Below are 23844 nucleotides of genomic sequence, written 5' to 3'. Positions count from 1 at the left end.
TATTTATGCTATTATTTCTGCCATATTATCTGCCATAACTTCCGGCAAGTAAGGTAAAATTTGATCGTGGTCATAGATATATCGATAGTAGATGCCTCATTCTACTGATCCGTGCAGTCGCTAATGAGGCATCTACGTATATATCTATGACCACTATCAAATTTTACCTTACTTGCCTGAAGTTATGGCATAGTTATTTCCTGTTAAGAGGTAAAATAATAGCATAAATACTGCTGGGTTTCTCTCAGAAACTGAAGTGTTTTGCTAGATCAGACCCTTATTCATCATCTGGTGTCGTTTAAAGGCCTGTTCACACCGGGACGATTTTCGCGCGCGTTTATCGCCGACGTTTAACGCCTCGTGACTAAACAATGGGCGCCAATGTGAGTGTGCACACCGACGCGTAAAACGGCAGGCGTAAAAGCGTCATTTAAAAAAAACGCCTCAGGTTTGTTTTTTTATTTTGACGCGGCGCGTAAAAAACTGGCCGACCAATGAGATCCGCGCTTTTGTTCACGTGCCTGGAGCTGCTGAAGTGACAGTAAAACACGACTTGGTGGCGCTCAAGCACAAAATCGGTCTTGCCGAGCACACATTGATACAACGAAGAAGTAGTAAGTAGACAAAGAAGAAGATGGGCTGCTAATGCTGCTTGCCAGTTAGCAAAAAGTGTGTGAATGGTTTTGTCCATATACATAATATGTCTATGGTTTTGGCAAGCATGTAAATACTGTCTCTCCTCTTCTTCTGTGTGACAAGCGAGTGTCAGAGGCTTAAAGTGCCGCAGCACCATCTTGTGTACCGGGAGCGCATCTACTGAATGTGCACGTTCACTCGGCGCAGCGCCAGTGAAAATCGCTTGGGTGTGAACACTCAAGACGCGCCGAAAAACGCTGGCGATAAGCGCGCGCGATATTCGTCCCGGTGTGTACAGGCCTTTAAGCTGCACTGGAACTGTCATTTGACCCGTTTGGAGCCCATTGAAGTCCATTATATGGAGAAAAACCCTGGACTGTTTTCATCCAAAACCTTCATTTCTTTTCGACTGCAGAAAGACAGACATGGACATCTTGGATGACATGAGGGTGAGGAAACTATCAGCAAAAATTTATTTAAAAGTGAACAAATCCTTTATGAACTGGAATAAAGCATTTTAATAAAATAACCCCTGAGTTTGTGTGTTTGCTCATGGAGTTCTGTTGGCCCTCAGGCTCGGTTCGACCAGTCCTAGTGGGAAACCGTCTGGATTAATATTATTACATAACTCAAGTTACTTGTAATGCGTTTCCCCCAACACTGGTTGAGTGAGATTCAACTGCTGTATTCATTTTGTTCCTCTATGGCACCACATTTGCCGTTTTCGCATCAGTTTGTGTAGCGCACTGCCATCTAGCGGTGAACTTCGGAACAGCAGCATATACCGAAATGAGCAAAATCATGATATTGTACTGTTTTAAATAAAATATATACCGGTATTTTCCCAGTACTGGTGTACCGAGCATCCCTAGTCCTATTAGACATACACCTTAAAGGGTTAGTTCACCCAAAACTGTAAATTGTGTGATTAATGACTGAGCCTCATGTGGTTGGACACCCGTCAGACCTCCGTTCATCTTCAGACACTAATGAAGATATTTTAGTGTAAATCTGATGCTCTGAAAGGCCTCCATTGGCTCAACTTTACACTCTCAAGACCCTTAAAAGACACTAAAGACTAAAGTTACAAAGTCCATCTCACTACAGCGGCTCTACAATAACTTTATGAAGACGAGAATAGTTTTTGTGCGCAAAAAACCCTAAATAACAACTTAATCAGCGGTTCAGAGCATTATGAATCAGTGAGTCGAATCAGCGGTTCAGAGAGTTATGAATCAGTGAGTCGATTCAGTGGTTCAGAGCGTTATGAATCAGCGAGTCGATTCAGCGGTTCAGAGTGTTATGAATCAGTGAGTCGATTCAGCGGTTCAGAGCGTTATGAATCAGCGAATCGATTCAGCGGTTCAGAGCGTTATGAATCAGCGAGTCGATTCAGCGGTTCAGAGCGTTATGAATCAGCGAGTCGATTCAGCGGTTCAGAGCGTTATGAATCAGCGAGTCGATTCAGCAGTTTGAATCGCCAAATTTCAGCAGTTTGACGGTTTGACACGCGATCCGAATCATCATTCGGCTCACTGATTCATAACGCTTCGAAGCTTCATGAGGCCGTGTTTTGAAATCGTCATCACTATATAAGTCGTTATTTAGGGTTTTTTTGCGCACAGAAACTATTCTCGTCTTCATAAAGTAATTGTAGAGCCGCTGTAGTGAGATGGACTTTGTAACTTTAGTCTTTAGTGTCTTTTAAGGGTCTTGAGAGTGTAAAGTTGAGCCAATGGAGGCCTTTCAGAGCATCAGATTTACACTAAAATATCTTCATTTGTGTCTGAAGATGAACGGAGGTCTGACGGGTGTCCAACCACATGAGGCTCAGTCATTAATGACACAATTTACAGTTTTGGGTGAACTAACCCTTTAAGAACCGGAATAAAGCATTTTAATAAAATAACCCCTGAGTGTGTGTGTGTGTGTGTGCTGATGGAGTTCTCTGTTGGCCCTCAGGCCCGGTTCTGCCAGCCCTAGTGGGAAACCGTCTGGACCCGGAGCCCCTGCCACGGTGGTCTCTCTCCCGGGACATTACGCACAGCAGGTATTCCCCGCTCAGCCTCCAGCGCCTCACTGCTTTAGTAAAGCTCATGGCTCATGTGGCCGCCCGGTCTGTGTTCTGCGGCAGGTGTCGGCCCCTCAGGGCAGCATGGTCATGCACATGAGACCCCCCACCAGCGGCCCCTTCCCCAACCCCATCCAGAGGCCCGTCATGCAGGTCAACAAGACCCTCATCATCCGCTCGCCGCCCTACCCCGGCCCCGGGCGCGAGCCGGCCCACGCCACGCCCCCCTCCAACCCGGAGCCTGCTGGGAAGGGCCCTGAGGACGGGGGCAAGGTGAGCCACCCACTGTGATCATAGGTAAGACACTTCTCCTTTCGCATTTTCATTGCGTCATGTGTGAATGAAGCTTTGTTTATGATTAAAGCCTGATGTGTGTTCTGACTCGAGCTCATTAGGGCTGGGCGATTAATGTCGATGGTAATTTACTTCGTACCTGCAAACTAGTCGCTTTTCGGCAAATTCACATTTTTTAATCAATGTCATTTACGTGAATCGTGTAGATTTGATGAGGGTGAAAGCTAGGGGTGCACCGATCCGACTTTTTCAGTCCCGATACCGATACCGATGCCTGGGCTTTGTGTATCTGTCGATACCCGATACCGATCCGATATATTGTTGAATTAATAATAAACTGTATATCTTCCACCTTATACCTTCCTTGAAGAGACTAAAGGCACCAGACTTTACTAACTAAACATAACTAAGACAAAATAACAGATGTATGTAAGGTGTTGAATTCTTATTTATTTAAAAAACAATTGTGCATTCAAATCTAAAATAGAATGTAATCTAACTTCTTTAAATAAATAAAATGTAGCAGTGGAAACAAAAAACAGTGTATTGGTCAAACATACAATAGTAATCTGACAGTTACCAAACATTTTTTACACTACAGATAATTGTTTTGGTATATAATCATATCAATATTAAAAAGTAGCATTACAAATTAACAAATAGTCTAATTTTCTACCATATGCAATTTAATAAAAAATTTCAGCTAGCTAATAACAACTTTTTGTTCTGGTTTCACCTCACTCCAGATTAAATGATTGTAGGCTAGGCCTATTTATTTTACTACACATTGTCAACAGAAATAAGATGAAATACTGTTGATAATTAAAAATAATTCTTACTATCCACTCTTGCTAAAATGGGTAAGCACACTTGTGTTCTCATTTCAGTTGCGTTCTGAGTAAATTAATAAACTGATTCATGAGTTCAGTGTTGGACAGATCAGTTGTTCTGGCCAGTCGTTAAAATGATTCGGTTCAAAGGAGTCATTAGGTCACGAATCGGACATTAGCAGACGCGTTGTGTGCGAATCCCGTCTGTTAGAACATCGCGAAAGATGTCAACACACAGAAAACACTTCATAACTGGATATAATTTGTCTCCCGCTTATTGAAAGTATGCTTTATGTCAGCTGGTCAGAGAAGAGTCAATGTTTTTTGAGCGCAATTCACACCCAGTGATAATTCAAGGACAAAATTGTCCGAATGTGTCACGTGCAACATGGTTTCGGTCTTCCGAGCTTTTGATTTGGATTAATATGTGAAATATGAGAGCGAACACTGATTATTTTGAAGACCCAGAGAGCGCGCGCGGGGGAGGAGCTCTCAGATCGGTCTCTCTGTCACTCAGTCACAAGCGCAGCATCTGTTCTACATCACTCGTAAATCACAATAACTCATCAAATTAGGCTTTGGCCGTCAAAAAAATGTCAATGCAGGAAAGACCCTGACTTTGCAGTAATACCCTCGAAACAGCGACGAACTAGTAACACACAGCCGAGTCTCTTCTAGCATGCGACACACGTGAAGCTGACGAATGACGTAGGTTCTGCTGCGACGGAAAAAAACACCTGGATCGGCTTGTGGATCTGTTAATTTTTCCGATCCCCGATCCAGCTATTTTGTCAGTATCGCGGCCGATATCCGATCCTAATATCGGATCGGTGCACCCCTAGTGAAAGCACTAACTTCACAATAATTATTGGAAATGGGCTAATTTCCCATAGGCTGGAGTGAGACCATAGACGTCGCTCTCATCTTTTTATGACCGCCGTGTGCGATACACGCAGGTGATTTTATTTTGTGAGTTCACACGTTTGAAGCGAGTTCGCGTCTGACGCCCGAGTAGGGTATGAGATTTTCACAGTGTGATGATAGTTTCAGAAAATATCATGGTTTCACGGTATACGGTATTAAACCATCATTATTATTATTATCCTCTGTTACTGATACGAACATAGATATACATCATAAAGGCTAGATGGCTCGTCCGCTCCTGGCGGCCATCTTGTCACTCTCAGCTCGCTCACTCATTGTGTTTTAATGGTGTGTGTACTTTTTAAATAACCATAACTTGCTTTAACTTTCTACCGATTTTCAAATTGTTTGGTTTGTTATAAACGTCAGAGGTAGTTATGACACTGCATACTTATGAATAATTATTCATAATTTGTTCAAGCATCCAGAATTATAGCCACGTTAATAACGTTTGTAAGAAACCAAAATCCGTCCAGATTTCAGCGAGATAAGAGTATTTGTGTTCAGATCACTCGCCTTACATCAGGAGCTCGCTTACAAGATGGCCGCCGGTGATGACGTCAGAGACTCCGCCCTAAGACATCTAGCCTTTATTATGTATATCTATGACATCAGAGCCCGCCAGAAAGCTGGCCTGTGACAAAATGGCCGCCGGTGATGACGTTAGAGACTCCGCCCTAAGACATCTAGCCTTTATTATGTACATCTGACATCAGAGCCTGCCAGAAAGCTTGCCTGTGACAAAATGGCCGCCGGTGATGACGTTAGAGACTCCGCCCTAAGACATCTAGCCTTTATTATGTATATCTATGACATCAGAGCCCGCCAGAAAGCTTGCCTGTGACAAAATGGCCGCCGGTGATGATGTTAGAGACTCCGCCCTAAGACATCTAGCCTTTATTATGTATATCTATGACATCAGAGCCCGCCAGAAAGCTGGCCTGTGACAAAATGGCCGCCGGTGTTGACGTTAGAGACTCCGCCCTAAGACATCTAGCCTTTATTATGTATATCTATGACATCAGAGCCCGCCAGAAAGCTTGCCTGTGACAAAATGGCCGCCGGTGTTGACGTTAGAGACTCCGCCCTAAGACATCTAGCCTTTATTATGTATATCTATGACATCAGAGCCCACCAGAAAGCTGGCCTGTGACAAAATGGCCGCCGGTGATGACGTCAGAGACTCCGCCAGTCCTCTGCCAAACTTCACACGTTTCCTGTATAGATAATATCGCCCAGCCCTGATCTGAGATCTGGAATATCATACAGTGATGACAAGTGTGTCCAATGTCATGTGACTTGTGTTATGTGATGTTTGGTGGCTGTAGCTGTTCTTTGATGTTAATGAGTGTGTGTGTGTGTGTGTGTGTACAGGCGAAGGCTCTGCGTGATGTGTGTCGCGACGCCACGAGCTCTTCAGCGATTCCCAGCATGCTTCAGGAGCAGCTGCCCTCAGCAAAGGTCAAAGCGGCTCGACCCGGGGTCATCAAACCACAGCCGGTCACAGTGGAGGAAGGCCAAGCCTGATAATGGACCTCATGATCACATGACCCGGCTCGCTCTCTCTCTCTCTCTCTCTCTCTCTCTCTCTCTATCTATCTCTACCTCTCTCTCTCTCTCTCTCTCTCTCTCTCTCTCTCTCTCTCTCTCTCTCTCTCTCTCTCTGTTCTATCTCTCTCTGTTCTATCTCTCTCTATCTCTCTCTATCTCTCTATCTCTATCTCTATCTCTACCTCTATATCTCTATCTCTATCTCTCTCTCTCTCTCTCTATCTCTATCTCTATCTCTATCTCTATCTCTATCTCTATCTCTCTCTCTCTCTCTCTCTCTATCTCTATCTCTATCTCTATCTCTATCTCTATCTCTATCTCTATCTCTATCTCTATCTCTCTCTATCTCTATCTCTATCTCTATCTCTATCTCTATCTCTCTCTCTCTATCTCTATCTCTATCTCTATCTCTATCTCTATCTCTATCTCTATCTCTATCTCTCTCTCTCTCTCTCTATCTCTATCTCTATCTCTATCTCTATCTCTATCTCTATCTCTATCTCTATCTCTATCTCTCTCTCTCTCTCTCTCTCTCTCTCTCTCTCTCTCTCTCTCTCTCTCTCTCTCTGGACTGACGCACAGGATCACGAACACATTAATAAACATCACATAGAGAGATATGAATATCTATATATAAATGTATACTATATATATGAATAGACACGATAGTTTTGGACTGTTTCAAGATCAGCTTTATTTATTTACGTTTTATTTGACATTTTCACGTGAAGAATAACGGTCTCTCCATCAAAGTTTGCACACACAAAAAACCAGAAGCGCATCATCTCCTCCACGCCCCGCCCACATTGCCAAACCGAGCCAGCTGATTGGACTCCGGGTTTTGATTGACATGTGAGAGGCTTTAGTCATTTTTACTGGGTACCCTGGAGTTTTAACTTCTTCTTTTAGTAATCATGCCTCTTTGCTCTATTATTAAAGAACACCTTTTATTCAATAAAACCGTTTAAACCCAGATCTGAGGACTTCATTCACTCCCGAACTGCCGAACTCTTCTTCTTCTACAGCGGTGTTGTGTAAAGGTGTTGCATGAGTGAAGGTGTGTGTGTGTGTGTGTGTGTGTGTGTGATGGGAAACCGTTACCGTACGTTTGCTTCGAGCTTTACGAGCAATAAACAGCCGTTGTGTAATGATCCGGGTCCAAGTGTGCGTCTGACCGGCTGATGATGGGATCATGATTGGAGCGTTTCGATTGGACCACCGCTGTACAGAACTCCGCCCATCGGTATCCCAGCATTCCCGCAACTCGTCCGCGTCCCTTTGGGGGATTTGTTGCACATCTGAAATGCCTTTGCGTGATTTCTCCAGTGCTCATGGGAACTCTAGGGGTCGGGTTTGCTTCTGAATATCTGTACAGGCTCATTTATTGCCCTTTGGCGTTTGTTAGACTTGTATTTAAAGGGCCAGTGCTGGTTTATTTCTCGGGTGTGTTTTCCCTCAGATATTTATCACTCAGTGTTGTTTATCCTGTTAAATGTGTGCCCATATTTGCCCTTTTATTGGAAAGTGATCTCAAGAGAGAAATAAAGCAGATTGTGCTTTTTTCAAAGACGGATTCTTGTTTGTGTTGCCCTGACCTGTGTGCAGTTATTGATCTGAAGTCCGTTTATACACAACTACACAACAACTACACACAATCCACACAACAACTACACACAATCCACACAAAAAATAACAACAAAAATAACAGCAAAAGACCAAAGCAAAGTAGTTTCCGGAGTGATGACCGATTTCAAAACACGGCATCATGAAGCTTCAGAGCGTTATGAATCAGTGAGTCGATTCAGCGGTTTGGAGCGTTATGAATCAGTGAGTCGATTCAGCGGTTCAGATCGTTATGAATCAGTGAGTCGATTCAGCGGTTCAGAGCGTTATGAATCAGTGAGTCGATTCAGCGGTTCAGATCGTTATGAATCAGTGAGTCGATTCAGCGGTTCAGAGCGTTATGAATCAGTGAGTCGATTCAGCGGTTCAGATCGTTATGAATCAGTGAGTCGATTCAGCGGTTTGGAGCGTTATGAATCAGTGAGTCGATTCAGCGGTTCAGAGCGTTATGAATCAGTGAGTCGATTCAGCGGTTCAGAGCGTTATGAATCAGTGAGTCGATTCAGCGGTTTGGAGCGTTATGAATCAGTGAGTCGATTCAGCGGTTTGGAGCGTTATGAATCGTCGATTCAGCGGTTTGGAGCGTTATGAATCAGTGAGTCGATTCAGCGGTTTGGAGCGTTATGAATCAGTGAGTCGATTCAGCGGTTCAGAGCGTTATGAATCAGTGAGTCGATTCATCGGTTCAGATCGTTATGAATCAGTGAGTCGATTCAGTGGTTTGGAGCGTTATGAATCAGTGAGTCGATTCAGCGGTTCAGAGCGTTATGAATCAGTGAGTCGATTCAGCGGTTCAGAGCGTTATGAATCAGTGAGTCGATTCAGCGGTTTAGAGCGTTATGAATCAGTGAGTCGATTCAGCGGTTTGGAGCGTTATGAATCAGTGAGTCGATTCAGCGGTTTGGAGCGTTATGAATCAGTGAGTCGATTCAGCGGTTTGGAGCGTTATGAATCAGTGAGTCGATTCAGCGGTTCAGAGCGTTATGAATCAGTGAGTCGATTCAGCGGTTTAGAGCGTTATGAATCAGTGAGTCGATTCAGCGGTTCAGAGCGTTATGAATCAGTGAGTCGATTCAGCGGTTCAGAGTGTTATGAATCAGTGAGTCGATTCAGCGGTTTGGTTCTCCACTGGTCCTTCATGACCCTGTGGCCGGTTCTCCACTGGTCCTTCATGACCCTGTGGCCGGTTCTCCACTGGTCCCCCATGACCCTGTGGCCGGTTCTCCACTGGTCCTCCATGACCCTGTGGCCGGTTCTCCACTGGTCCTCCATGACCCTGTGGCCGGTTCTCCACTGGTCCTCCATGACCCTGTGGCCGGTTCTCCACTGGTCCTTCATGACCCTGTGGCCGGTTCTCCACTGGTCCCCCATGACCCTGTGGCCGGTTCTCCACTGGTCCTTCATGACCCTGTGGCCGGTTCTCCACTGGTCCTCCATGACCCTGTGGCCGGTTCTCCACTGGTCCTCCATGACCCTGTGGCCGGTTCTCCACTGGTCCTTCATGACCCTGTGGCCGGTTCTCCACTGGTCCTCCATGACCCTGTGGCCGGTTCTCCACTGGTCCTCCATGACCCTGTGGCCGGTTCTCCACTGGTCCTCCATGACCCTGTGGCCGGTTCTCCACTGGTCCTTCATGACCCTGTGGCCGGTTCTCCACTGGTCCTCCATGACCCTGTGGCCGGTTCTCCACTGGTCCCCCATGACCCTGTGGCCGGTTCTCCACTGGTCCTCCATGACCCTGTGGCCGGTTCTCCACTGGTCCTCCATGACCCTGTGGCCGGTTCTCCACTGGTCCTCCATGACCCTGTGGCCGGTTCTCCACTGGTCCTTCATGACCCTGTGGCCGGTTCTCCACTGGTCCTCCATGACCCTGTGGCCGGTTCTCCACTGGTCCTCCATGACCCTGTGGCCGGTTCTCCACTGGTCCTTCATGACCCTGTGGCCGGTTCTCCACTGGTCCTTCATGACCCTGTGGCCGGTTCTCCACTGGTCCTTCATGACCCTGTGGCCGGTTCTCCACTGGTCCTCCATGACCCTGTGGCTGGTTCTCCACTGGTCCTCCATGACCCTGTGGCCGGTTCTCCACTGGTCCTCCATGACCCTGTGGCCGGTTCTCCACTGGTCCTCCATGACCCTGTGGCCGGTTCTCCACTGGTCCTCCATGACCCTGTGGCCGGTTCTCCACTGGTCCTTCATGACCCTGTGGCCGGTTCTCCACTGGTCCTCCATGACCCTGTGGCCGGTTCTCCACTGGTCCTTCATGACCCTGTGGCCGGTTCTCCACTGGTCCTCCATGACCCTGTGGCCGGTTCTCCACTGGTCCTTCATGACCCTGTGGCCGGTTCTCCACTGGTCCTTCATGACCCTGTGGCCGGTTCTCCACTGGTCCTTCATGACCCTGTGGCCGGTTCTCCACTGGTCCCCCATGACCCTGTGGCCGGTTCTCCACTGGTCCTCCATGACCCTGTGGCCGGTTCTCCACTGGTCCTCCATGACCCTGTGGCCGGTTCTCCACTGGTCCTTCATGACCCTGTGGCCGGTTCTCCACTGGTCCCCCATGACCCTGTGGCCGGTTCTCCACTGGTCCTTCATGACCCTGTGGCCGGTTCTCCACTGGTCCCCCATGACCCTGTGGCCGGTTCTCCACTGGTCCTCCATGACCCTGTGGCCGGTTCTCCACTGGTCCTTCATGACCCTGTGGCCGGTTCTCCACTGGTCCCCCATGACCCTGTGGCCGGTTCTCCACTGGTCCTTCATGACCCTGTGGCCGGTTCTCCACTGGTCCTTCATGACCCTGTGGCCGGTTCTCCACTGGTCCTCCATGACCCTGTGGCCGGTTCTCCACTGGTCCTCCATGACCCTGTGGCCGGTTCTCCACTGGTCCTTCATGACCCTGTGGCCGGTTCTCCACTGGTCCTCCATGACCCTGTGGCCGGTTCTCCACTGGTCCTCCATGACCCTGTGGCCGGTTCTCCACTGGTCCTTCATGACCCTGTGGCCGGTTCTCCACTGGTCCTCCATGACCCTGTGGCCGGTTCTCCACTGGTCCTCCATGACCCTGTGGCCGGTTCTCCACTGGTCCTCCATGACCCTGTGGCCGGTTCTCCACTGGTCCTCCATGACCCTGTGGCCGGTTCTCCACTGGTCCTCCATGACCCTGTGGCCGGTTCTCCACTGGTCCTCCATGACCCTGTGGCCGGTTCTCCACTGGTCCTCCATGACCCTGTGGCCGGTTCTCCACTGGTCCTTCATGACCCTGTGGCCGGTTCTCCACTGGTCCTTCATGACCCTGTGGCCGGTTCTCCACTGGTCCTCCATGACCCTGTGGCCGGTTCTCCACTGGTCCTCCATGACCCTGTGGCCGGTTCTCCACTGGTCCTTCATGACCCTGTGGCCGGTTTTCCACTGGTCCTTCACCCCACAAGAGCTGCAGTTCTGGAGATGCTCTGACCCAGTCCTCTATCCATCACAATCTGGCCCTTGTCAAACTCGCTCTAATCCTTGCTCTTGCCCATTTTTCCTGCTTCTATCACATCAACTCTGAGGACAAAATGTTCACTTGCTGCCTAATATATCCCACCCACTAACAGATCATCAGTGTTATTCACTGGTCATAATGTTATGCCTGATCAGTATATATATATATATAATTTCAACTAAAATATTTTGAATGAACAAACATTGTAAGTAAACAATAATAGCCCAAGTTTAGAAAAACATTATATAAAAATTACTAATTCTGCATCTACAGTGGAGCAACGAGGGAAGTTTCAAACATTTAAAGCGACAGTGCATTTGTATAATTATTTCTCTCCCCCAAGTCGTTCCAAACCTGTATGAGTTTCTTCTGTTGAACACAAAAGAAGATATTTTGAATAATGTTGGTAACCAGAGAGTTGAGTAGCCATTGTGTTTTATTCTTACTGTGGGAGTCAATGGCTAAAGTGAAGGAACTGAATCCAAAAAATCCATATATTTTTTCTGTGTTAGTGACCTGAATAACATGACACGACACGTGAGTGTGTGTGTGTGTGTGTGTGTGTGTGTGTGTGTGTGTGTGTGTGTGTGTGTGTGTGTGTGTGTGTGTGTGTGTGTGTGTGTGTGTGTGTGTGTGTGTGTGTGTGTGTGTGTGTGTGTGTGTGTGTGTGTTGGTGGTCCGGTGATGACGTGGCTCGGTGAGTAAATTCCGCGCATTTTCCCCCGTGAGCTCCGGATCTACAGAAGAGAAGAAGATCCGGTCGAACTACAGTGAGTATCAGCTCTAACAACACGACTGGATCCGACTCCAACTTTAGACGCGATTTCTCGTGTGTGTGTGTGTGAGAGAGAGAGAGAGTGTGCGTGTGTGTGTGTGTGTGTGTGTGTGAGAGAGAGAGAGAGAGAGAGAGAGAGTGCGTGTGCGCGCGTGTGTGTGTGTGAGAGAGAGAGAGAGTGTGCGTGTGTGTGTGTGTGTGTGTGTGTGTGTGTGTTTAGGGCAGGTCTGGTCTCGTTCGTGATATCTTCTTTACGCTTTAGCGTGATTTTAGTTTTCGATGGCGATCTTCTTCTTCTTCGTGTCGTAAATGTTTTGGGTTGTGCAAAAGCGAAGGTTTTGTTTTCTCTGCCCTGGAAATGTGGCTCTGAAACCTTTTCACTCGAAAATTGTCAGTAATTTCACAAATAATTATAAAGAAACGACAATGGAAGCTTGAAGCCCACATGAAAAAATACTATTGTATATTATAGTAAAATTACTCTAGTAAATACTATAGTGTTTTTGAACCAGTAAAGATACTACAGCATATTGTAGTGTATTGTAGTATTTACTACATTGTTAATTTACTCTAGTATATTTACTATAGTACGGTTCAAAAACACTACAGTATTTACTAGAGTAATTTTACTATAGTATTTTTTTCATGTGGGAGTAGATCGCCTGAAATACTATTTCTTGTAAAACATATAATCTTTTTTTACTGTGTGTGTGTGTGTGTGTGTGTGTGTGTGTGTGTGTGTGTGTGTGTGTGTGTGTGTGTGTGTGTGACTGCTAACGGATCGATTAATGTTATCATATTCAGAAATACGGTGATGTTTTTAACCAGAGGTGATTCTAGGATGTTCATTTTAGGCTCAGCCTCAGTGAGGGTATGAACAAAACACTTCAGTTTAGGCTCCAATTCTCACTCATAACTAGAGCTTATTAGGATGCATATTAGGATATTGGCTGTTTTTATTAATTAATTCCTTATTCTGCATGACCATATTCTACATCCCTTAATCATACAATGTAGACAGGTTTATAATCACTGAAGTCCCAAATGTGAGGTTAGGGGGAGAACATTTAGATTTCTATGATCTATATGTGCATTTTAAGATGTTTGAAAACCATGTCAGTGGCCGATATGACCGATATAGTTTTTCCATTTTCGTCAGTGAAGAGAGTAAACACATGTTTAACTGATATTTATATGTTTTATGAATCATTTTCATAGACATGTTAATTTACTGAAGGCTTTCAGGAAAGCTGGGTAACTACATTTATTAAATTAATTCACAATATGTCCACATTCATTACTAATCTAATGCCCAATACAGGCTGAAAAAGCTGAGCTTTTTATTTACTGAGAGCTACACATTTAATTGATAATTATTCATTTGCAATATGCACACATTTATTACTAATATTACTTTGTTAATATTTCTTGTTTGTTCATTATATTATACATGACATTACATAGGCCTATTTCAAATCAAAATGGCAAAATTAGACAAAAGTTTATTAATTTGGATGAATATTTTTGTCATTTGTTTAACATTTCTGACTTTCAGAAGCAGCTCAGATATGAAATGTTTAGTTTAGTCATATCTCTCACTTGACGTCGAGCCTCAGCAGCTTCTGTGAACATAAAGCCCGCCTTCTCTGATTTGATTGGCTTTCTCAAATATGTTGACATTGACGAGCGGTGACAGACCAATGAGAGCTCAGATCAACACACACACACACACACCTCTGCTTCTGGCGTGTTTGAAAGATTAATCACACATTGTTTGAGGCGGGCTGGACAGAAGTTTAGGGGCTGAAGCCCCCCTAAAAAGGGCCTAGTGTTATAACACACTTTTATTTGGAAAGAAATTCATAACTCGTATAATTTGAGCAGCAGTGTGTGATGGATATGGGCGCTTGAATAAAAAGAGTAATTGCAACTTAAAGCTGCACGATGTAAGTTTTTAGCAGTAAAATATCCAAACACCACAAGGCCAGTGTAAAACTAAAAGTTTAAAGGTGTAGGCCACTTTTATTTTAAAAACACATGAAATGTCCACTATAACCAGTAGATGGCAGCGGAGGAGCACTTACTGACTTATTAGCCATTTCCACTCCTTAAAGCTGCACTATGTAAAAAATTTTCAGTATAATATCCAGACACCTCTAGGCCAATGTTATATATTTTGTTCAGAGTATTTACAACATCCCAAATGTTTCCGACTATTTGTAAATGGTGAGATGCTCTTTTACCCGAGGAACTGGGATGTGTGAGGGTGTGGCCTGTCGATGACATCATATCTGCGGTTTTATTCTGCAGAAGCGCTTCACTCTCAGTGTGTCATAGCAGCGGCGAGAGAACGCCCAGAGTAACGCCATCCCATCATCAACACACTCAGATGAGTCTAATATGATCAACAGAGCTGCGTTACACACACTCATGAGCGGAGGAGTGGAAGTAAAATAACAAAAGGCATAATAAAAGTCCCGCTGCTCGCGAGGCGTGTGTTGCGTTCATCTTATTAACAATCGCTCCAGCGGTGGACGGAAAACTTACATAGTGCAGCTTTAAGCATAAACTCACTTCATTTTGTTCAATATCTCAGGAAACAAGCCGGTTATGTCTTGCGCGAATATAGTGCAATAGTACGCGTGCAAATATTATGAAATCTAAACGTCATTGGTTGAAACGAACGCTGGAGATTTCATGATATTTAAACGATACGATCTTATGTGCGTTGACAAGTGTTAAAAGAAAAATGTCTAACTTAATTAGATGGTTTGATTTATGCCCTCACCTGTCGATCTCTTAATGCCTTATATAAGACAGGAATGGCGAGTGTCAGATGCTTGGCAAGGTTTGATGGTTCTTCAGCAGTTTTATAAGCAAAGTTATTCCAAATTTCACATCTAATCCTCTCTTTATTAATACGTTTTGGGCGTGTTGAGTGAGAATCAACTGCTGTGTTCATTTTGTTCCTCTATGGCACCACATTTGCCGGTTGTGCGTCAGTTTGTGTAGCGCACTGACATCTAGCGGTGAAAAATCTTGATATCGTACCGTTTGAAATAAAATACATACCGGTATTTTCCCAGTACTGGTATAGAGACAGAGCGTATTTAGGCCACGCCCACACCGGGGAGGGGGGGGAACAATCCAACGCTCTCCATTGACTTTGCATTGCGTGAAGCGGCCATTTTGTCATCTCGGACTTATAACAAAAAACAGAACAATGTCTAAAAGCAGATATGTGACAAAGTGTACAGCAAACAAGCTAAACAACCGTTATCATAGATATATATATATGTAGATGCCTCATTCGACTGATCCGCAGGCACTAATGAGGAATCTATGTATATATCTATGATCGTGCCGGTATTTTGACCTTATTCGCCGGAAGTGATGGTGCGGCTGATGCAGAGCCATAGAAAAAAATGAAATACATTTTTAAATATGGATATTTTTCTTACACAAACGCGTCGATTCGCTTCAGAAGGCCTTTATTAACACCCCAGAGCCGTGTTTTGAACAGGCGACCTCTAGCGGACGGAAAACTTACATAGTGCACCTTTAACTCACAATTCTGAGAAATAAAGTCACAATTACTTTTGTTTGTATTCAGTGGCGGAATCAGGCGATTGGCTGCTGAAAGTGTAATCCAATGAGCCGAATGACTGTGTGTGTGTGTGTGTGTGTGTGTGTGTGTGTGTGTGTGTGTGTGTGTGTGTGTGTGTGTGTGTGTGTGTGTGTGTGTGTGTGTGTGTGTGTGTGTGTGTGTGTGTGTGTGTGTGTGTGTGTGTGTGTGTGTGTGTGTGTGTGTGCGAGAGGAATGTCCGGCAGGCGCGCGCTGAAGGCTGATGAAGGGCTGATGATGATGCTGGAGCTGGAGGACAGACTCAGAGAACACACTGATAAACTGGAGCACATCCGTCTGTCAGCCGTGGAGCTGCGGGACGCTCTGTCAGGGGTGAGTGTGTGTGTGTGTGTGTGTGTGTGTGTGTGTGTGAGAGAGAGAGTGTGTGTGTGTGCAGCGTCTCATGGCTTCATCTGATCCTCAGAGTAATGATGGGATGAAGCTGGTCATCTCTGAGCTGACGAACGGGCTCGAGCACACGAGTGACCGCGTGGAGACACTCCAGATGAACACAGCCGTGTTTCTGCAGGTGTGTGAGCTCACACACACACACACACACACACACACACACACTCACACACTCACACACACTCACACACACACACTCACACACACACACACACACACTCACACACACACACACACACACACACACACACTCACACACACACACACACACACACACACACACACACACACTCACACACACTCACACACACACACTCACACACACTCACACACACACACACACACACACACACACACACACACACACACACACACACACACACACACACACACACACACACACACACACACTCACACACACACACACACACCACACACACACACACACACACACACTCACACACACACACACACACACACACACACACACACACTCACACACACACACACACACACACACACACACACACACACACACACTCACACACACACACACACACACACACACACACTCACACACACACACTCACACACACTCACACACACACACTCACACACACTCACACACACACACTCACACACACACACACACACACACACACACACACACACACACACACACACACACACACACACACACACACACACTCACACACACACACACACACACACACACACACACACACACACACACACACACACTCACACACACACACACTCACACACACACACACACACTCACACACACTCACACACACACACTCACACACACTCACACACACACACACTCACACACACACACACACACACACACACACACACACACACTCACACACACACACACACACACACACACACTCACACACACACACACACACACACACACACACACTCACACACACACTCACACACACACTCACACACACTCACACACACACACACACACACACACACACACACACACACTCACACACACACACACACACACTCACACACACACACACACACACACACACACACACTCACACACACACACTCACACACACACACACACACACACACACACACACACTCACACACACACACACACACACACACACACACTCACACACACACACTCACACACACACTCACACACACTCACACACACACACACTCACACACACACACACACACACACACACACACTCACACACACACACACACACTCACACACACACACTCACACACACTCACACACACACACTCACACACACACACACACACACACACACACACACTCACACACACACACACACACTCACACACACACACACACACACACACACACACACTCACACACACACACACACACACTCACACACACACACACACACACACACACTCACACACACACACTCACACACAGGCCTCGCTGTTACACACTTATGGCCGTTTGGACTTTTATTTATTCCCACAGTATCGATTCATAATTTTTACTAGTGAACATTTAATTATCACAAATTAATTTCCTGCGAATGATTAAAAGTCAAAACGTCAAGTGAACAGGAGTGTGTCCATATCAGTACATAAGTTGACTGGCAAATAAACATACATTTATTTGCAAAATTGCATTATATTAATTATTGTTTTCTGACGAATGTATTTATTTATTGTTTAAAATGACAAAATATCTGCCAATGGGGTAAGAAAACTTCCCCACTTCATTTTGATATTTAACATATTTTATTTATTTATTTTAGAAAACAGGACTTCATATTTCACTAAATAAATATATGACATGACATGTATGTGAGAACAGAATTACGGGATATTCTTTGCTCAGCCAATCGTCTGAGCTGTAGATGTCATGTGACTGTAATAACTGATGTTTGCTGTTCTGTGATTCGTGCAGATGAACGCCAAACCCCGCAGTTTCCGGGGCAAACCGCCGGGGCTCCGGAGCTCCGCCCACTGGGGCCGGTCCCATGTGACCGATGACGTCCAATCAGAGTACGGCTGGTCTCCCGCCCGCACGCGACGCAACAGTGATGCGGCGTCTGAGATGTCGTGTGTGTGGTAGACGCCATAGATATCCATAATAAAGGCTAGATGTCTCGTCCGCTCTGCTGGCCAATGGAGGTCCACGTCTTTGGCTCCGCCTTTATTATGTAAATCTATGGTAGACGCCGCACCGGTTATTGAGTGTGTCATGATTACTCATAATAAAAACGATGCTCTAAACTGTATCTGATGATGTGTTGTTTAGATACACTAATACTGCTGATGCCTCTGCTTATACTGCAGTTCAGAAACGTAGATATAGTTTTTACACAATTATTATTATAAGTTTTATATTTATTATATAATATTAAATCCTGTTTTAGGGTAAATAAACATTATAATACATTAGAAGTATACTTAGTCTGAGTGGTTGTTAGGGTGTTGCTATGCGGTTGCTAGGGTACTCAGGGTGGTTCTTAGGGTGCTGCTATGCGGTTGCTAGGGTATTCTGAGTGGTTGTTAGGGTATTGCTATGCGGTTAGGGTATTCTCAGTGGTTGTTAGGGTATTGCTATGCGGTTGCTAGGGTACTCAGGGTGGTTGTTAGGGTTTTGCTATGCAGTTGTTGCTAGGGTACTCTGAGTGGTTGTTAGGGTGTTGCTATGCAGTTGCTAGGGTACTCAGGGTGGTTGTTAGGGTATTGCTATGCGGTTGTTGCTAGGGTACTCTGAGTGGTTGTTAGGGTGTTGCTATGCAGTTGCTAGGGTACTCAGGGTGGTTGTTAGGGTGTTGCTATGCGGTTGCTAGGGTACTCTGAGTGGTTGTTAGGGTGTTGCTATGCAGTTGCTAGGGTACTCAGGGTGGTTGTTAGGGTATTGCTATGCGGTTGTTGCTAGGGTACTCAGGGTGGTTGTTAGGGTATTGCTATGCGGTTGCTAGGGTACTCAGGGTGGTTGTTAGGGTTTTGCTATGCAGTTGTTGCTAGGGTACTCTGAGTGGTTGTTAGGGTGTTGCTATGCAGTTGCTAGGGTACTCAGGGTGGTTGTTAGGGTATTGCTATGCGGTTGTTGCTAGGGTACTCTGAGTGGTTGTTAGGGTGTTGCTATGCAGTTGCTAGGGTACTCAGGGTGGTTGTTAGGGTGTTGCTATGCGGTTGCTAGGGTACTCTGAGTGGTTGTTAGGGTGTTGCTATGCAGTTGCTAGGGTACTCAGGGTGGTTGTTAGGGTGTTGCTTTGCAGTTGCTAGGGTACTCTGAGTGGTTGTTAGGGTATTGCTATGCGGTTGTTGCTAGGGTACTCTGAGTGGTTGTTAGGTTGTTGCTATGCAGTTGCTAGGGTACTCAGGGTGGTTGTTAGGGTGTAGCTATGCGGTTACTATAATAATAATAATAATTTGTTACATTTATATAGCGCTTTTCTAGGCACTCAAAGCGCTTTACATATAGAAGGGGGAATCTCCTCAACCACCACCAATGTGCAGCACCACCTGGATGATGCGACGGCAGCCATATTGCGCCAGAACGCCCACCACACACCAGCTGATTGGTGGAGAGGAGACAGAGTGATGAAGCCAATCGTATTTATATGGGGATGATTAGGAGGCCATGATGGAGAGGGGCCAATGGGCAAATTTGGCCAGTATGCCGGGGTTACACCCCTACTCTTTATCGAAGGACATCCTGGGATTTTTAATGACCACAGAGAGTCAGGACCTCGGTTTAACGTCTCATCCGAAGGACGGTGCTTGTTACAGTATAGTGTCCCAATCACTACACTGGGGCGTTAGGACCCACACAGACCACAGGGTGAGCGCCCCCTGCTGGCCTCACTAACACCTCTACCAGCAGCTACCTGGTTTTCCCAGTTGGTCTCCCATCCAGGTACTAACCAGGCTCAGCCCTGCTTAGCTTCAGTGGGAAACCAGTCTTGGGCGTCAGGGTGATATGGCTGCTGGTTAAACTAGGGTAAACTAGGCTTACTAGGGTAATCTGAGTGGTTGTTATTGTGGTATTGTTCTGTTGGTTGCTTGGGTACTCTGAGTTGTTGTTAGGGTGTTGCTATGCGGTTGCTAGGGTACTCAGGGTGGTTGTTAGGGTGTTGCTATGCGGGTGCTAGGGTAATCTGAGTGGTTGTTAGGGTGTTTCTATGTCGGTTGCTAGGGTACTCTGAGTGGTTGTTAGGGTGTTGCTATGCAATTGCTAGGGTACTCTGAGTGGTTGTTAGGGTATTGCTATGCGGTTGTTGCTAGGGTACTCTGAGGTGTTGTTAAGGTATTGCTTTGTGGTTGCTAGGGCACTCTGAGTGGTTGTTAGGGTATTGCTATGCAGTTGCTAGGGTACTCAAGGTGGTTGTTAGGGTGTTGCTATGCGGTTGCTTGGGTACTCTGAGTGGTTACTAGGATGTTGCTATATGGTTGCTAGGGTATTCTAGGTGGTTGCATGAATTATCATGTTGATAGCATGATTTAACGTGTTTGCTAGCAAGTTTTATTATGTTGGTAGCACAAATTTGCATGTTACTAGCATGTTTTAGCATGAATTAACATGTTGATAGCATGGGTTAGATTGTGTGTGTGTGTGTGTGTGACTCTTTACACAGTCTGGCTGTGACCGCTGAGCTTCTTGTGTTAGTGGCAGTGAAACACTAGAGGGCAGAAGAGTTGGTCAGATCATCTGTGTGTGTGTGTGTGTGTGTGTGTGTGTGTGTGTGTGTGTGTGTGTGTGTGTGTGTGTGTGTGTGTGTGTGTGTGTGTGTGTGTGTGTGTGTGTGTGTGTGTGTGTGTGTGTGTGTGTGTGTGTGTGTGTGTGTGTGTGTGAGAGATGACTTGAGATCCTGAATGAGTCTCTCTCTCTCTCTCTCTCTCTCTCTCTCTCGTGGTTAATGAGTGGTTTGTCTAATGAAGTCTTCTCTTCTTCTCTTCTTCTCTTCTCCTCTTCATGAGCATCTGGACGTCTGTGCGGAGAGAATGAATCTGTCAGAAACACACACACTTTCCTTCACACACAGATGAAGATCACCTGATCATTACAGAGCTCAGCTCATCTAGACCTTCCACTATATGAAGTTTATGAGTATCAATATTCAGTCTGAAATGTGATCTGCAGAACGGCAGGGCAATATGTGACATGTTCAAACTAGTGCAGGAAATAGCCGATGTAAATTATATTATTGGCTGCGTATTGAATACATATTACATGTCAATGTAGTTAATGTGAATTATATTAACTTTAAATGTAAAAATGATAATCAAGTGCTTTAGTATGTTAGTGAACACTAGTAAGTGCACTTCTTTAAAGCATCACTCTAATAATGCTGGGATGTTTCAACCCAAAATCGGGTCAAATATGGACAAACCCGACTGTTGGGTTACATCTTTTAATTAAACTTTTAACCCAACGGTTGGGTTTGTCCATATTTGACCCAATTTTGGGTTGAAACATCCCAGTATTATTAGAGTGTGATAAACATGATGAATGTACTTAAAGCGAAATCTTTAATTGGCCAGTAACACAAAGTGACATGTTTGTTTCATTATGGTACACTCTAAAAAATGCTGGGTTAAAAACAACCCAAGTTGGGTTGAAAATGGACTAACCCAGCAATTGGGTTGTTTTAAGCAAAACATTTAACCCAACCCCTGGGTTAAAACGACCCATTCACTGGGTTAAAACAACACAATTGCTGGGTTAAAACAACAATTGCTGGGTTAAAACAACCCATTTGCTGGGTTAAAATGACCCATTCACTGAGTTAAAACAACCCAATTGATGGGTTAAAACAACCCATTTACTGGGTTAAAACAAAAACAACCCATTCGCTGGGTTAAACAACACAATTGCTGGGTTAAAACGACCCATTCAATGGGTTAAAACAACCCAATTGCTGGGTTAAAACAACAATTGCTGGGTTAAAACGACCCATTCACTGGGTTAAAACAACCCAATTGCTGGGTTAAAATGACCCATTCACTGAGTTAAAACAACCCAATTGATGGGTTAAAACAACCCAATTACTGGGTTAAAACAAAAACAACCCATTCGCTGGGTTAAAACAACCCATTCACTGAGTTAAAACAACCCAATTGCTGGGTTAAAACAACCCATTTACTGGGTTAAAACAAAAACAACCCATTCGCTGGGTTAAACAACACAATTGCTGGGTTAAAACGACCCATTCAATGGGTTAAAACAACCCAATTGCTGGGTTAAAACAACAATTGCTGGGTTAAAACGACCCATTCACTGGGTTAAAACAACCCAATTGCGGGGTTAAAATGACCCATTCACTGAGTTAAAACAACCCAATTGATGGGTTAAAACAACCCAATTACTGGGTTAAAACAAAAACAACCCATTCGCTGGGTTAAAACAACCCATTCACTGGGTTAAAACAACCCAATTGCTGGGTTAAAACGACCCATTCACTGAGTTAAAACAACCCAATTGATGGGTTAAAACAACCCAATTATTGGGTTAAAACGACCCATTCACTGGGTTAAAACAACCCAATTGCTGGGTTAAAATGACCCAATTGCTGGGTTAAAACGACCCATTCACTGGGTTAAAACAACAATTGCTGGGTTAAAACAACCCAATTACTGGGTTAAAACGACCCATTCACTGGGTTAAAACAACCCAATTGCTGGGTTAAAACGACCCATTTACTGGGTTAAAACAACCCAATTACTGGGTTAAAACAACCCAATTGATGGGTTAAAACAACCCATTCACTGGGTTAAAACAACCCAATTGCTGGGTTAAAACAACCCAATTGCTGGATTAAAACGACCCATTCACTGGGTTAAAACAACTCAATTGCTGGGTTAAAATGACCCATTCACTGAGTTAAAACAACCCAATTGATGGGTTAAAACAACCCAATTACTGGGTTAAAACTAAAACAACCCATTCGCTGGGTTAAAACAACCCATTCACTGGGTTAAAACAACTCATTCACTGGGTTAAAACAACCCAATTGCTGGGTTAAAACGACCCATTCACTGGGTTAAAACAACCCAATTGATGGGTTAAAACAACCCATTCACTGGGTTAAAACAAAAACAACCCAATTGCTGGGTTAAAACGACCCATTCACTGGGTTAAAACAACCCAATTGCTGGGTTAAAACAACCCAATTGATGGGTTAAAACAACCCAATTACTGGGTTAAAACAAAAACAACCCAATTGCTGGGTAAAAACAATCCATTCACTTGGTTAAAACAACTCAATTGTTGGTTTAAAATGACCCAATCGCTGGGTTATAACGACCCATTCGCTGGGTTAAAATGACCCATTCACTGGGTTAAAACAACCCAATTGCTGGGTTAAAATGACCCATTCACTGAGTTAAAACAACCCAATTGCTGGGTTATTCCATTTTCAACCCAAATTGGGTTGTTTTTAAAAAATTTTAGAGTGTAGCACTTTATTTTACAGTCCTGCTCATGTGTATTTATTATTACACAGTATTATCTGCAAGTGCACTCTAACTTCTTTAGGTGCTGGTGCCTTCTGGAACATCACAGGTTCAATGCACCCATCTTCTCTGAGCCTCCATCTTCTCTGAGCCTCCATCTTCTCTGAGCCT

At 44.9% G+C, this 23844-nt stretch overlaps 2 protein-coding genes across 2 annotated transcripts in view; both read left to right on the top strand.

The window, feature by feature from the left end:
• Window positions 1–6418, top strand: part of prrc2b (proline-rich coiled-coil 2B) — a 59834-nt gene extending 53416 nt beyond the window's left edge. Inside the window, exons 28-30 of the mRNA XM_079815694.1 lie at window positions 2599–2686; window positions 2771–3004; window positions 6130–6418. Coding sequence (XP_079671820.1) covers window positions 2599–2686; window positions 2771–2998 — 316 coding nt within the window. The 3' untranslated portion in view covers window positions 2999–3004; window positions 6130–6418. The remainder of the gene's footprint in view (window positions 1–2598; window positions 2687–2770; window positions 3005–6129) is intronic.
• A 5664-nt stretch (window positions 6419–12082) lies between these two features.
• Window positions 12083–18502, top strand: LOC307125464 (uncharacterized protein). Its single transcript, XM_079815313.1, has 4 exons — window positions 12083–12177; window positions 16001–16140; window positions 16232–16336; window positions 18170–18502. The coding sequence occupies exons 2-4, from the start codon at window positions 16003–16005 to the stop codon at window positions 18335–18337; spliced, it is 411 nt and encodes a 136-aa protein (XP_079671439.1). The 5' UTR covers window positions 12083–12177; window positions 16001–16002; the 3' UTR covers window positions 18338–18502.
• The last annotated feature ends 5342 nt before the right edge of the window (window positions 18503–23844 follow it).

This window comes from Gobio gobio (genome assembly GCF_949357685.1).
Source record: "Gobio gobio genome assembly, chromosome: 4".
NCBI classification, from domain to species: domain Eukaryota; kingdom Metazoa; phylum Chordata; class Actinopteri; order Cypriniformes; family Gobionidae; genus Gobio; species Gobio gobio.
The sequence above is the reverse complement of the archived record's forward strand: the minus strand, read 5'-3'. Positions and strand labels throughout refer to the sequence as shown.